Source organism: Sturnus vulgaris, chromosome 2 (assembly GCF_052056855.1).
Source record: "Sturnus vulgaris isolate bStuVul1 chromosome 2, bStuVul1.hap1, whole genome shotgun sequence".
NCBI classification, from domain to species: Eukaryota; Metazoa; Chordata; class Aves; order Passeriformes; family Sturnidae; genus Sturnus; species Sturnus vulgaris.
In genome coordinates, this window is record NC_142244.1 from 99,814,831 (window position 1) to 99,830,810 (window position 15,980).

The following is a 15,980-nucleotide window of genomic DNA, read 5'->3' on the forward strand; positions in this document are numbered from 1 at the left end:
CTCTGAAGGCCATTTGCTGCAGTTCAGACACCAGGATTTACATACAGGCTTTCCAACTAAATTTTCCTATTGAGAACTTCTCAGTTTACTTGAGTTATGACAAAAAATAATCCCAAATCTCAAGGAGTGAGTACCGTGAAAATTTGTGAAAACAGAGTACTCACTGTTTCTTATTGTAACAGACAAAGCCTCTTTATTTTTCAAGTGTCCTTTGGGAATTGTATTGACAGCTGAGTTTTGACTTTGCTGTCTCTCAAATAACAGAAATGCCATACAAAAATTGATGGAGACATTTTGTTGCAAAATTTGAAGGAGCTAACTTGTCATTGAATTCTTACTAGCAACTCAAAATTCTATTATTAAAAATTATAAAAAATGTTCTTGTTTGGCTGATATCTTTTTAATCAGACATACATAAAATAGCAATAGCAGGATATTTTAGGTGCTGCCATCTTCTCTTCATTGGTTTTGCACTACTAATTTACACTGATTTAAAATGCATCTGATAAGTGTGAGTGTTGAGTATCTGTGCCAGTGAAATAAAGGTTCTTTCAATATACTACTTTTTATTCAGGTGATTATATAACATGACTATAAAAAACACCATTTGACACGCACAAACCCAATTTTTGACTGGGAACTTTACACTGAGATTTTGCCTGCAGCAGATCTTTAGAAGTGATCTAGAAACTGAGCGTTTCTATTACATACAAAGAGCACAGGATGCAGCAGTTTGAGGGTTACTAGAGGAAAACGCCTCCTTTTTATACAACCAAAAATTATTTTACAGTGTTGTCCAGAATCTGCTTCCTATGACGTTTGGTGAATTCAAAACAAAGCAAAACAAACAGAAAGATTGAGATACAGATGCTATAAAGCTGTCTGCAAGCAAAACCTATTTCCTTTCTCCTCCCCCTAGATAATTACTCCAATTTCTCCTCCAGCTGAGTTCAGATTATGTTTCTGTCTAATAGATGAGAAGCTTCATGGTATTGACTATATAACAGACATTTAATCATGCATTTCCTAGAAGAGATGAGAAAAAATCCGAAAACAAAACTCAAATTGCTTAGAAACAAAATAACTGGCATAAGAGGCTCATGCTCAAATTTATGCCTTATGTCAATGAATGCCATGGTCCAAAATACTTTTACAGAAACCTCACTCAGTTGTAGAATGGAAATTATGACAAAGAAGCAAATTTTCTGTGACACAGCACATTGTCTTGACACATGCACTGTCAGAGACACCTGTAACACTAGAACAAAGAGGAGAATTTGACACTGACAGCGTTCTATCCTCTCCTGATTCAGCTGAGAGGTGGCCAAGTGGCGAGCTGCACGCAGCTGGAAGGGGCAGAGCCAGCAGAGCGGGATGCAGCCCCATCACCTGCATGTGGCAGGGGTGCAGGGGAGGGGACAGTGCTGCAGGGCTCCCCGGCAGGACAGGGGTGACAAAGGCCACGCTGGGGCCACACAGCACACGGTGGGACGGAGAGAGCCCTGGAGGTGGGTTGGTGTGGCCACGGGGGTCTCTCACCCAGGGATTATTCACCTCTAGTGCTGTACCCTGGGCCCATCAATCCCAATTTCACTGTTTTGGGAAGACTTGTGCAAGGCCTCTGCAGAAAATTTAAACATAAAATTATCCAAGACAGTTTTTAATGCTCTTTAAAATGTTTTCTACACATACAATCAGAAGTGCGAACGCTGTGAACTAGGACTACAAAGAAATACATATCCAAATAGTAATAGTTTCTATTCCATTCTCTCAGTTTGTGCAGAAAGCTCTATTTCATCCTAAGAATGAGTTTATCATTTCATGCAGCCAACCCCGCTGTCCCGGAGGGGCAGCCAGGCTGCTTTCCCTGCACAGAGTGAGGAGCAGAGCTGCTTCAGCTGCCCTGGGTGAGGGGGTGCTCTGCAGAAAGCAGCCAGGACAAAAGTGTGAGCCTGTACACTTGCCGTGGTCTGTAAGGAAGGAAAACCAAGCTTTCCTCATTAACAGCCTTCGGGCTTTCTGCAAAACCAAGTAATGACAGACAGGATTACAGAGGATGGGAAAGACAGAAAAATTAGTATAAAACAAAAAACACGTTAGACATGTGTCTGAAAGATGAGTAGAACAAGTGTGTCAGCATGCTCCTAAAGAAACAGAAAGATTTGGGACAGAAAAAGCGTTACAGTCTCAAGCAATCACATTTCAGGGTGTGGTTCCCTTTGAGAAAAGGGAATTTTAAAAATAGTTGCCATAAGCTAATAAACTAATTTGTGTTAAGCATGAAAGCAGACATTTAGATACTAAAATTATTACTATTATTATAAAATGCTTAATATTATATCTTAATTAAAGCAGTAACAAATACAGGTTTGGCTTGATTTATTCACAAAGGTTTTCCTGCTGTTATGACCAGAACCACCCACAGGATTGCAAGACTGGAAGCGAACTTCTTGAGTCTCCCAAGATCAGGTCCTCCATCAGGATAAATTCTGTCATAAATTGATAAGTTCCATCTAAAAATAGGCGATATTTATGTCTCCATTGCTGTGATGAGAGGCCAAACCAGCTACCCTCTCTCCAGTGACTGGAAGGCCTCCAGCTTCCAGATTATCAACATCACTGATCAGTCCTTGTGTGCTCGAGGGAGAAAAAAGGAAAATAACTGTTTCAGAAAGGAATAAGCATTTGTTTTAAAATGTAGAGAGATTAGGATTTGGCCTTTGCTATGGATAAAAGTACAGTTGGGAAGGATGCATGGGTGGATCACTAATCTGCCATAAAGCTGGTTCCTGGGAAGCCACTGACAGCTCAGTTGGTTGATGAGAAACAGTGGCTTTGTGACAGCATTTGGTTTGGCTGGCAAGGATTCATTTATTCAAAACACACAGAGCCTGTTTGTTGTTCATTTCTGGAAACATCAGCTTCTGCTCCATATCCAACCAAAAAAGACATTCCTTTTTCATTTTTCATGTAACATTGAAGTTTTTTGGCTTATGACATGATAAAGGCTTTTAAAAAAATGTTACTGTTTATAGCTACAAATAAATGTTAGTGAGCATGACTTTTAAAAGTTTATATATTTCAGAGTAAAGTCTTGTTAAATTTAATACAAGTAGTAGTAGTAGTAGTAGTAATAATAATAATAATAATTTCCTTCCTTGTTTTTCAAAGTTCAAACTATATGTGAAACTGAAGGCTTATTTCCTCTTTTTAAAAACTGCTTTTAAAGCCCCCAAAATCTAAATCAAAATTAATTCAAATAAGGCAAGGAATATCAAAGTAGATAACAAATGTCATTAAATTTACTACCTATGTTTTTATATGTTTGCAAATGATGTACAATGTATTTTACATTATTACAATTAGCATTATTACAATTATTGTTACAATGTATCTAAAAATGAAAAAGAAAGCATTCACTGTAGAACTAACTTCCTGTTCAGTTTCAACATTTCAGCGAGTTCATATGTCAAAACTAATACAGTCATTGGAAACTTTTCCTAGTATTTTTTAATTTTACCTTTTCATTGTTAATGTTTTAGCCAAAATTGTTTAATTTAATTTTTAATTCAGGTTCCTGGGTTGGGTTGAATTTCTCTCCTGAACAAGAAAGTAGAAAAACAGTGTACTGACTTTTCAAAAATCTATGTAAGCCACAGTTTCTCCAGTGCTGGAGATATGCACATCATATCTGAAGTTTTCACAGGGCTCTGAGAAACAGAGATAACTTTAAAGTTGACTTCCCCATCCCCACTTGCCCAATTTCCAGCACGGCTGAGGTCCAAGGTTTTGACTGAAGCTCATTTCTTAATATTTAGCTAATTTAAATGCTAATTAGACTAATTTGATGAATAAAACATGGTAGGAATTCATTAACAACTATGTTGCGCTTGCTTTATGTCTACAGAGAAATTTTCTGAAACAGGACTCCAGAGACAGCAGCATCTGTTACAGTTGAACAAGTTGGGTTCTTTGTAATACTAAACTTAGAGCTGGTAATGTGTTGCAGAACTGCAGAGAAGACAGAGGAGCAATTTTAAGTTTTTCAGATCTAGTACATCTTGGACATAGGCCACTGATGAAGAAAAGGCATTATGCTGTCCTGAGCCCATCTGCTTCATGGGGTTTGCTCTGAGCTTTGGATGCAGAGGAAGAAATTGTGCCTTATCTCTGTCTCTCAATACCTACTAATGTCATTTCAGCTGTTCTGCCTGCTGTTATTGGTGCCTATATAAAGAAATTAAATCATTCACCTAATGTCTCATACTGTGGATAGGCTTTTACAGTTTTATTGAGCTCTGTGAAGTTGGTGAGGTGCTGGAGAAGTGGAGCAGACACAAACATAGATAAGATGATCTCTTTGGAAAAATAGGGGGTTGTTTAGCTTTAGTTGCTTGCTTGCTTTGGGTTTGTTTTATTATTTTTTTTTTAATTTTTTTTGTTTGGGTTTTTTGCTTTTATTGTGTTTTTTTGTGTTTGGTTGGTTTTTTTTTTATTTTTTGGGGGTGTTTGCTTTCCCTTTTTTGGGTGAATTTTTTCTCACCTTTTGTTGGGGGGGAGAAGTATAGGTTCAGATCCCACCCTGGTAAAGATTTTTTTGATATTCAGAGTGGAATATATAAGTGAAGTAACTAAAAGGCCTGTAAGAACCTGTCTTCTTTGGAAGATAAATATATTTCCTGTATGATATTTGAGTACAGATATGTATTTAGATAGTTAATGCTGATTAAAAAAAGAAAACAAAACCAAAAAGAGTGGTAAACAGAAATTTAAATGAGGTTGGGAATCTGGGTGTTCCCATTGTTTTACATTCATTCCCACCAGTAAATATTTCTCTATCTTACAAAAGACATGGAAAGAAAAAGGTACAAGTAGTAATTGATGTGTTCAAGTATAGTAGAGGTGGAGGCCATAACAACACACCATAATTAAAACAGGACAGAAAGGAATGTAAAGGAGGTTATCTGTATTGAGAATACCACTTAGCAGTGAAAAAGCTTTAGTCAGTAACCACTATTTAAATCAATTTCTTCACTTGTTTGTTTGGTTTTATTTGTTTTGTTGGAGTTTTGTTTGTTTAAATGTTTGCTCCTGGATGCTAGGAATGAATGCAATTAAGTTTATAAGCATTTCTCATGGAGGTCAGTACTCACTTCTACATGTTGACAGGTCTGAATGAGTTTTGCCAGAAGAGTTTCCAGTTCAGTGTTCCTCTTAATAAGGTTGGTGAGGTTACTCTCCAAATTTTGCTGTTAAAATAAAAGAAAAAAAAATTTCAAAGAATTTAATACTTAGGTGAATATTTGAAAAATTGAATTACACAGGTATGAACATGAGACTTTCATATTGATATGTTCCATTACATTTTTCATTAGATTAGATGTTTTGTCAATACAAGACAAAAGAGCAAAAAAGTTCAAGTTAAGAGTGAATTCTGAAAAACAGGTTTTCTAAGGACCTAATAATAATTAGATTAAGCAATTAGTTTTATTCAGGAGGAAAAAAAATAGTAAGGAGAAGAGCAGAAAAGGCATGAACTTTCCTCAAAAGAAATATTTATTTTAACTGTGAACATTTTTGACTCCTTATTTCCTGCTTTTAGTCTAACATCAGAATTTAAAAGACTGCTGCTAACTAAGGTTTAGCACTTTCTTAGAATTTGAAGTGCTGGGGCGGGGGCATTGATTTATTTGATTTTATTCCCTAATTCAGCAGAGTTATATTTTTTAATAAATAATTCTAAAGAAAATTATCCATTCTACAGGTAAGAATGAAATACCTATTCACAAACTCTGCCTTCACTAGCTGTTTTTAAGACAGAATTTGTGGCATGTTTCTGTGTTTATCAACTGATTATGGCTGCCATAACGATCTGTAACTGTGGTAGAGCAAAGTCTTTTCCAGCTCACAGATCTGAAGCTGCATCCTGGCTCCCTGCACTTGCATGGGAGATTGAGATCTAGCAACAAATGTTTCAGCCTTCCCTCTGCTCCCTGCATCCACAGGAGGGAAACCCAAGCACCTGAGGAGCAGGTGTGTGACAGCTCTGACCCACTCCCTGGAGTCACTGAACAAGGATACCAGAAGTGGGTCTGGTGCTTTTCTCCTCACAAGGGCTGCAAGTGTCTCTGCACAACTTTCATTAATTTCAACCCTCCTCATCTTTTATTAATGACCTTTTTTTCTTCACACTACTACTTTCCCTCTGGTGTATATCTATTTTTTTTATCATTTCTGTTCCCGCAGCTACCATTAACTTACCCGACTTGTATAATCCTCCCCCAACTCCCACCTCCATACACACATTTAGAGAGTGTCTCTGTGTGTGTATGTTTTCTGGTGTTGTAATCCCTGCCTATTTCATGCTGTTTAAAACACCTTGTTCTTTGCCCTCCCCTTCTGCAGCTGTGCAGTTCCCATTTTTACATGTTGCTACAAACAAATGAAGAAGGCAATATTTAATTGCTGAATGACACACCCTTTGGCATGCACCAGGGTTGATTCTGTAAGCACTGGAGGGGCTGTCAGTTCTGTTCCACTAAGGAAAGCACAACATTTTGATGGCTTTATGTAATGACCCTTCCAAGAAGTGTGATGGGTGCTTAAAGTACATAATTTTGGCATTTTCTTCCCAGCAGAGCCATGCATAGTGTGTATGACAAACTCTGGCTGTAAAAATACCTTCTACACTACATTTATTTTACAACCCATTAAAACAAAGAGCAACAAGAACAAGCGTTTTTACTGAACTGCTTGTGCAGGATCCTAAATTTCCATAAGCCATACTGTGAATGATCTTAATTGCAAAGGCATGTTGGTTGTGCTGTCAGACGTCCCTTGGTAGGCTGAGAGTCACATGCAAAGTCAAAATATCATATATAGTTACAATATCAGATAACTTTTGCCTTCAATAAACAGTTCTGGCATTCACATGTACAAACACTATTGAAATTTTATTTATAAAGCTTCTTAATCTTATATATTATTTTTTAAATGTGTTTTAATATTTTACACTATGATGTTTCAATGAAAATCATGTATTCTTCATTGAGGTTATCTAATATAAAATGTATTATTGACATAAAAAATACTAGAGGTTGGTAGCTATATACTATGAAGAAAAATGTATTCAAAACAGTTGTGGAACACTGCAATGATTTTAGATAAGTGAAAGTTATTTCTCTTCAACTAAGGCCATTAATACTTGAAGAGTCAGCATTTTTCTCTGAAACAGTAATATATTGACTCATAGATTATATATAGATTATTATATTCAGGATATCTCCAAAATCTGGATATAATAATCTATATTCCTGTATATATATATATATTGGATGAAGAACAAAATCTTTGAATAAGTTTCTTATCCAGTGACTATAAATATAAACCCATATATATTATTATGGTTTCATACAGGTCTCTTGATACTTCTGCATTTCCTGACCATGAAAATGGAAGAAAACTGTGAAACAAGTGAGCTGCCTTAGCAATACTGGAGTTAATCCATTTCCATGCTCCATCTCCTTGAACTGTGTAATTTTTAATATGGGAAGCCTGGAATTTTGTTTCCATGCAGTTAGGTATGCAGGAGATTGTTTTGTTTTTTAAAATCAAGAATATTCAGAATTTTGTTAAATTTTTGTTGAAGAACATCAGTTTCTATTAATGCTTTACTAGACGACAAGAACCTGGTGGCTGCTGTCTGAAATTAATGTCAATCTCCAGTTTCACTAGAGCAGTACTGAATAGCAGCTCTTAAAAGTGACCTGATTCGAAAGTCTTAAAGCTCATAGAACTTGATCAATTCCTGCAGTATGTTTACCCCAATTTTCTCTTGGCAGTATCTTCCTCTAGTACTTTCCCCTATTATTTTCTCAGGCAGACCACAGAGCAGATTTAGCTACCATGTGATAATAAAGTTGCAGAGTTTGAGCTCTGCTCTCTTTCTTTACTCCATATAGGGGGACACAGAAAAGGCCTGAACATTTAAATTTCAGAAACAGATGTTTGCTCAGAGACTTTCCAAAGTGTTGCAACCTCATTTCTCATCCACACCAGGAACTTCCCCAGTTGCATAAGACAGCAGTGCCAGATTTGGAGGTCCGGCCAACTTGGAAAATTAATGTAGTTGTTGTAGACCAGAATTCCTGGGAGAGTGAATTTTAGCCAGGTTTGAAGTCCGAAGAAAGTGTGCTCTCACGTTATGATGAGTACATGTGAAAATGAGTAGCAGAGTAACCTGATTCCAAGTATCTTCCTTCTTCCCACCTAATCTTCTCCTGCTATTTTGTTGGGTAAACCAAATTACAATTGTATTTTTGGTAATGTTCTAGGTCAATCATAATTTCTTAAACATTTGCACCTTCCTTTTCTTATCTCTTTTTTTGTCAGTTGCTAATTTTCATTGTTATTAAAAACCGATCTTAGAAACACTGGGGTTTTTTTAAAGATGCACAATAGTTGCTCTGCATTTGCTCTGTGGACAGGCTTCATTTATGTTAACTCAGTAGATGCAAACTGCTCTCAAAAAGCAAAAGCAAGGCTGAATGCTTCCTGACTTACCAATGTAGATCCAGCACAAGATCTTGACATTTCATGCTTGCTTTGAAATTGTTTTTACAACATCCAGTATAAAGTGAAAAGAATGCTTACTGTCCATTTAGTATGGTCTGACAATTATATAACATCAATATTCCTATAATCTTGGCATAAATCCAAGAAGATGAAACCACAGAAATGTAATTGAAAAGGACAGTTAAGGATGATGTTTCATTTTTACTCTGCATGCCTATAAAATTATATGATCCAGAGCCAGGAGTCTAAGCTGGAAAAATTAATGCTAAAAACTAGAGGAAGGCAACTCAGTATTGATCACATTTTTTAAGCTGCTGTCTCGCTCATGATCATGTTGCTGCTGAAGTCACGATCATGTTGCAGCAACAATTGCGTGAGGCTTGTGCCCTGATTGAAGTGGGAGGTCAGACTAGATGATCATAATGGTCTCTTCTAGCCTTTAAATCTATCAGTCTATGAAAACCAAATGTGAACCCATGCCCTTTGCTAAATTAACAGTCTCACGCAAAGCATTGCTTGTCTAAAACAAGAAGGTAGCACAAACAGATAATGCTAGGCTACTATATGGCTTGGAAATGCTGTCAAGATAAATTAATGTAAGCTTTTAAAGAGAAATGCTGAGTTGTGTGCTCCTGCCTTACGTCACAGCAGATAAAAAAAAAGCATCCCCAAGATCATCTTCTCAGAGACATTTTCCATAAAAAATGTCTATTTAAAAAGCCAGAAGAGAAAATGGATAGCTATCAAGTATAATGAGATTTTCAATTCCTTTTGAAGTAATGCAACTCTATTTTTCCTATTAAAAATATTATGATTTCTTCCACTGGTAAATATAAGCAGTCATTTGAATTTTCCACTCACTGCTTACTGGAAAGCTTTGAGAACTGGTCCACTGAAACTGCTGCACGTGCTAAGACACACACTGTGGGATAATATATATAACAATAGTCCTGATCACTATTTATATCAAATCCACCATGACCAAAGACTTTCAGCAGCAAGCATTGACTTCAGTTTGCATTTCCCTTGTTCTTAGTGTAGAACTGACCAGAGTAAAGCATATTTTGAGGCTATCTCCTGGATTAAAGAAAACAACTTTGTATAGTGGAAATTAAATTTAGTAATTGCTATGGTTTCGTGAGAACCACTGTTCCCCTCTCATCACCTCTTTACAAACAGTCAAAGTGAAACAGTTTATACATTTCCAGACTAGGTTAGTGAAAGTGTGCAACTTAAAGCCACACAGTTACACTGCTGCAGATGAGGAATAAAACGTCACAAAGCAGAAGTGTGGCCATATTCTAATTTACTCAAGCCAGCAGGGAAACCAGAGGGGTGTTGACATGGCAGATCAATCTTTAGTACTTGCAGGCTGGTTAGAGACCATAAACATATTCCCTGTCACTAACACAGTCCATGCAAACACATCTTCACTGAAATGTTTTCCTCCTGATTCAAAGGCATTATTCTGCATGTGCTCCAGTTATATTTTCACCTCGTCATAGAGACATTCCCCATGAACTAGTCCTGCTGCCTCCAGGACTTGTATCTAACCTATTAAAAAAGTCGCCAATCAAATCCAGAATAACCGCCAGAATATCAAGCACGGTTTTGAGCCAGGTTTGGGGTACATGTGAGCTTAATGCCTCCTTTGGTGTCTTTATTTAAATGGACATGTCAGGTGCACATGGAAAAACTTAAACTAATTTTTATTCTATGTACTGAAACAGATGAGTACTCTTCTGTCGTATTTATGTGATCAACTCTGTATTTCTCCAGCCAGGGAATGGTAACATTTTAATAGGAACGATTGACCTCAAGTCTCAAATGTGCAGAGCCTGACAACTGCACTCCACATTCCTATGTGTAAAGAAATAACAGCTATGATGTTGATAGACTCCTGGGGACTGGGATTTTTACCTCAAGTGATTATTGCATATCACAAGGAAAGACCCATGAGATACTGCACTGTTAATTAATTGTCCAGGACTATTTTTATTAAAAGTGCAATGAAAATATCTGTATAGGAAGCCATTATGACTCCAATGATGTTAACTAAGTTGAGTGCTGAATATTTCCATATTTCATAGGAAAGCCACAATTTTTTTATTAATCTCCATTTAACATGGGACATTGTGATAACTAAAGGAAATCCAAGCACTTCAAATTCTTGACCACATAAAATCTTTATTAACTGAGAAAGCATATTCTAGGGAGAACCTCCAATTACACTCTTGTGTCTCTGCAAAGCCATGCCCTCAAATATGCCAGGGGTTCTTGCCATTTGTAAGTGCAGTTCTGCCCTTTTATTTAACTACACTAATCTCTCCAGGGAGTTGCTCTTCAGTCTTCCTTCACTGCTTCTTCTCTTTTGGAGAAAGAGAAATTTCATACCTGGGGCCTCTGAGGAAAAAGAACTAGAAAAAAGGACAAGAGCTATACATATAGAACCATATAGTAAAGGTTTCCCATTGAGGTGTACTGTAAGTTTGGAAAGGAAACAATATATATACTTAAAAACTATTTGCCCATGGCAGGGACCATGTTTACCAAGAACACAGGCCAGTGAAACTTTCACTTAATATTATTTTCATAGTTATTTTGTTATTGTAACAAAAGGATATACAAAAATGAAGTGAAAATACAATTTTCTTTTGAACAGAGGCATTTAAACTTGTTAAAAGAATCTTGTTCCAGTTTACACAATGACAAAACGGACTATATAGAACAAGGTGGGATTGTTTTTTTGTTTTTTTTTTTCCTTTGCTTTCAATTTAGTTATTAGAAGATATCCTTGGTTGGGATCTGGGGGGTTGTTTCAGCTGTATTTTTAATGAGTCATTAATCAAAGAAGGACCAGAATAATAATCAGGAATCAAGGATCAAGACGGAATAGATTTAGCATCTGACCACATTAAAAATTAAAACACAGTTTGGACTGATATGTGAGTTAATACAGATTTGCAAAAGAGTAAAAATATATTTGAGACAACAATATATTTGACCTTTTTCTTCCCGCCTCAATGCAAGAGTCAAACTGGAAGCTGAAGTGTTAAAAGAGCAGAACAAATACCAGACACCCTGAATTTAATGCATGTCATTAAAAACTTATTGTGGCGAGCAAGAGGGCTTATAAACTCATTCTTTTCCCCATGGGCTAATCCAGTGCAATGAAGGAGGTTAAGGACAACTTGAACTATTGCACAGCTGTCCTGCAGCACCCTACCAGCCTCCCAGGACATGGAATGTATTTAAAACCATCAACACGAGCTCCTGCCCATGAGATACATAATGTAATCCTGCCCAAGCAAGATCTGGGAATTATTCATTCCAAAACCTGACATTTTTCCACAGTTTTCCACATAAAAAATGACAGGCATCTATATGAAAACAAAACAAAAATATTATCTAAAGAACCAAAATTTATGCAGTGTTATTAAAGTCCTGGTTTCTACAGATATCTGCCTAAATATTTCTGAAAGTTGTATTTATTTAAGAGGTTTTATTGTGGAAAAAAAATCTGGGCTTAATCAGTCAATACATATTACTGCATTTTGTGGTTGAAAAATTCCATCTTATCTAAGTGGGTATATGTAAAAACAATTCAGTATTATGCAAAGCTGGCAGGTTAGAAAGGGCAGTTAGATAGCTAAGAAATGGAGAAGTCAATGTGGTGATTTGGTCTGCATTAGGTAACAGTGGTGGAGCTGTCACAAGCCTAATTCAGCTCTTTCTGCTGGCCTGTAATAATGCTGACCCCTGAGGCAGCTGCACCCTTCTGTATTTGTTTCTCAGTACAGCAAATAGCATATTGAGGGATATTTATTGATTGCCCTCCTGAGGATATTAATTGTCCATCCAGAGAATGAAGCTGTGAGTCCATCTCCTAGCAAGGCTAGAATGTCTGGCACACCCAGGACTCAAGTTGGCCTTGTCTAACAGCACTTAATTTCTCCCTTGAATTTTGCAACTGGTAAATGAAAGAAAAGCATACCAAGAAGACACTCAGCAGGCAGAAGTATCATCCTCTCTCATTTAATGTACAGTACTAAAGGTTTTCCTTCCCTTACCTCACCAGTGCATCCAACTCCATTCCCAGACACCCTGATCTCCCTCACTACTCCTACTTCCAAAACATGCTCATAATTTCACTTCATTTTTTTCTGGTCATGCTATGACCTGTCCAGCTGCTGGTACAACATACCCCTCACCTCATGCTAGACTTTATAAAGCTGAGCTGAGCTCAGTTTCTGGGTCTGGCTTTGCTGGCAGTTTATGGTGCCAAGAGTTTCTGGGAGGAAGGTCTGAAAATAATGTGGATGTTCAAGAAAATGCTCAAGGGGTGAGAGATGCATGCTACAGACTGTGGAAAAGCCAAAGAAATTACTCCTTCCCCTGCTAAGATACTATTTTTCACTCCCTAATGGAGTGCACTTTCACAAGGAAATGAAATAATCAATTCAGTGTTAATCCAGCTATCATTTGAGAGGCCAGTAATGCGGGATGCATTATTTTTCAACAGTCCTCAATAATGTATATGTAATGATTAAAAAATAGAAGTAGGCAGAAGCAAACATTCCATGTGGAAGCCACAGCAGACTTGCTTGTTCACTTACCTCAGCTTTGCAGATGATCACAGACGTGTTTCACTTTACTAATGTTAATGTGAGTTAATCAATTTGTATCAACTAATGAGTCGTTCATGCTAGTATGAACAATTGGATGAGGGTAGTTCAAAACAGCGAGTTTTAGCACAAGAAAGTGTGTTTGCGAGTACTCTTGTAGTTTATTTTTACTGTGCTCCTATAATCACTTGCAGCATGCCTGACCATAAAACATAACTCAAGACAGTTCTACTTCATCTATAATTGAGATCCCATGACTATATACCAAACATTATTTTCTATTTTTTATTTCTGATTACACATGGTTTGAAAAGAAAAAAACTGGAATAAAACTTCTGTGAGTTAAGAATTAGTGGATTGTGTCAGAATGTTTGTGGTATCACCACAGAACTCTGGTCCCACAAGACATTTAAAAAATACATTAAAAATAAATCCTGCTGTAGTTTGCAAGGTGATAGATCATATCATATGATACCAAAGGATGTTTTTAGGGAAAAAAGTGCAAGTACAAGCCCACATATGTGCACCTGTAAGATTTCAAACTCGCAAACACAGGTCTGTTTCCATTTCTAAAACATTATTTTGCACTCTTCTGAGTTAGAACTTTGCTTTCCTGACATTTCAGATTTTCACCTGAAAGGCAAAACATAAAGGAAAGGCCTGTGTGTTCTCTAAGAGAACTGGAACAATCAATAATAGCTCTGCATCTTCTAACAGGAAAAGCCTTTGAAAATTTTAGAAATGAAATAAGGATGAGATTCTTTGTTTATGGCCTCAATACTAAGCATACAAATTTGCACTAGTAAATTTAGTCATAAGAAAAGAGAACATTTAATCGTCAGAAAACAAAAGCAATTTAGAAGTGCATATATATACTAGATTTCAATAAATGCTCGATTAAGAACAAAATACTTATGAATAATAGAGAATAAACCACTTGAATCCACAGTCCCCTTTTTATAAGAACAGCAAGTGACAGGTAGAGCCCAATCTTTCTTTAACATGTTCAAAAATTCAGAAAAAACATAATTTTAAAGGACCATTTTCCTTCTCTTCCTCCAAAACACCAAATGCAAAAAAGATGGTCCTCTAGAGGTGTGAGTAATGAAGCAAACTCCAGATTCTGCACCTAGGACAGAGCAACCCAGGCTGTGTGTACAGACTGGGGAATGAGAGGCTGGAGAGCAGAACCATGAAAAGGGACCTGGGGGTCCTGGTCAGTGGCAAGTTGAACATGAGCCAGCAGAGCCCTGGCAGCCAGGAGGGCCAACCCTGTCCTGGGGGCATCAGGCACAGCATGGCCAGCTGGGCAAGGGAGGGATTGTCCTGCTCTGCTCTGAGCTGGGGCAGCCTCACCTCCAGTGCTGGGGGCAGTTCTGGGTGCTGCAATATCAAAAAGATATCAAGCTATTGGAGGCTGTCCAAAGCAGGACCATGAGGATGGTCAAGAGCCCTGAGGGGAAGCCAAATGAGGAGCAGCTGAGGACACTTGGTCTGTTCAGCCTGGAGAACATCAGCATCCTCACGAGGGGAAGTAGAGGGGCAGGTACCAATCTCATCACTCTCATGACCAGTGACAGCTCTCAAGGAAGCAGCATGAAGCTGAGTTAGGAGAGCTTTAGTTTGGATATCAGTAAAAGATTTTTCACCCAGAGCATGGGTGACCATGGAACAGGCTCCTCAGGGAAGTGGTCACAGCACCAAGTTTGACAGAGGTCAACAACTTATTGAACAATGCTCTCAGGCACATACATGGTGGGATTGTTGGGGTGTCCTGTACAGGACCAGAGTTAGACTCAATGATCATGTTGAGTCCCTTCCAACTCAGCATATTCTATGTTTTTATGACTTTGAATGATTTACAAAGAATCTTAGAACGTTTCATCTTATCCATTCCAGCATACCTAAACTAAAGATGCAAAACTGAGCTAGTCTTACATGGCCTGCTGATCTTCTTTACATCAGGTGGGATAACAGAAGTAAAATGTAGAAACAGCTTGACTGAACCCTCCCATATAGCTTTGCTTATTTTTCTGTAAACATTGTAACCATAACATGACAGGCATTCAGGTAATGAAAAATAAATGACCTTATAATTTGCTGAAAAGACTAGCAATTTAGAGAGAAGTGCAAATCCAATTATTCCTAGAGAAAGAGAGAGGGAGATCTTAACATTTCATTTAACATATTTACATAATGTGACCAATTTATACAGACTTCCACCAGACAAATTATTCATTTGATTTATGACAGCCTTTGAAGTTTTGCCTACTATCAAGGCTACCAAACTTTTTTGTGCTGAAAACATGAGTCAATGCTGATTATATAAGCATACTTTTCATGGCACTTTGGGAAGCTATAAAAACTGTAAAGCACATGGAAGTCTCAACTTGAGGCCTTCAATTAATTCAGTTTGATTTTGATCTCAGACAAAGTTTTCTTTGGAGAAAAGATATGAACTTGATTTACCCAGTGCATTATTTCACATCTGTATTTTCTACATCCATTGTTTCTGAGACATGAGCCTATAGACTTTGTGAGAAATACCTCCTCTTTAGCCATACAAAACATACACAAAAAAGCATGGATCTATACAGGTGCTCATACATGCTCTATAAAGTGAAAAGAATGAGTAATGCAACGTGCAAGGGCTGTGGAGAGAGGACAGAGTATTCTCTGGTGTTTCTGTGCATGGTCATCGATAGCATTTTGAGGTCACAACACTGATTGAGTGCTGAGCCTGATTTCATGTACAGCAACTTTTTAATTTCATCCTTTTTT

General features: G+C 37.4%; 1 protein-coding gene across 10 annotated transcripts in view; it reads right to left on the minus strand.

Annotated features, from left to right (window-relative positions):
- MID1 (midline 1) overlaps window positions 1–15,980 on the minus strand; it is a 180,415-nt gene that overhangs the window by 46,990 nt on the left and 117,445 nt on the right. For all 10 annotated transcript variants that reach the window (XM_088160192.1, XM_014882422.2, XM_088160193.1 and 7 more), the window contains one exon: window positions 5,154–5,249. In XM_088160192.1, the coding sequence (XP_088016318.1) occupies window positions 5,154–5,249 (96 nt within the window). The remainder of the gene's footprint in view (window positions 1–5,153; window positions 5,250–15,980) is intronic.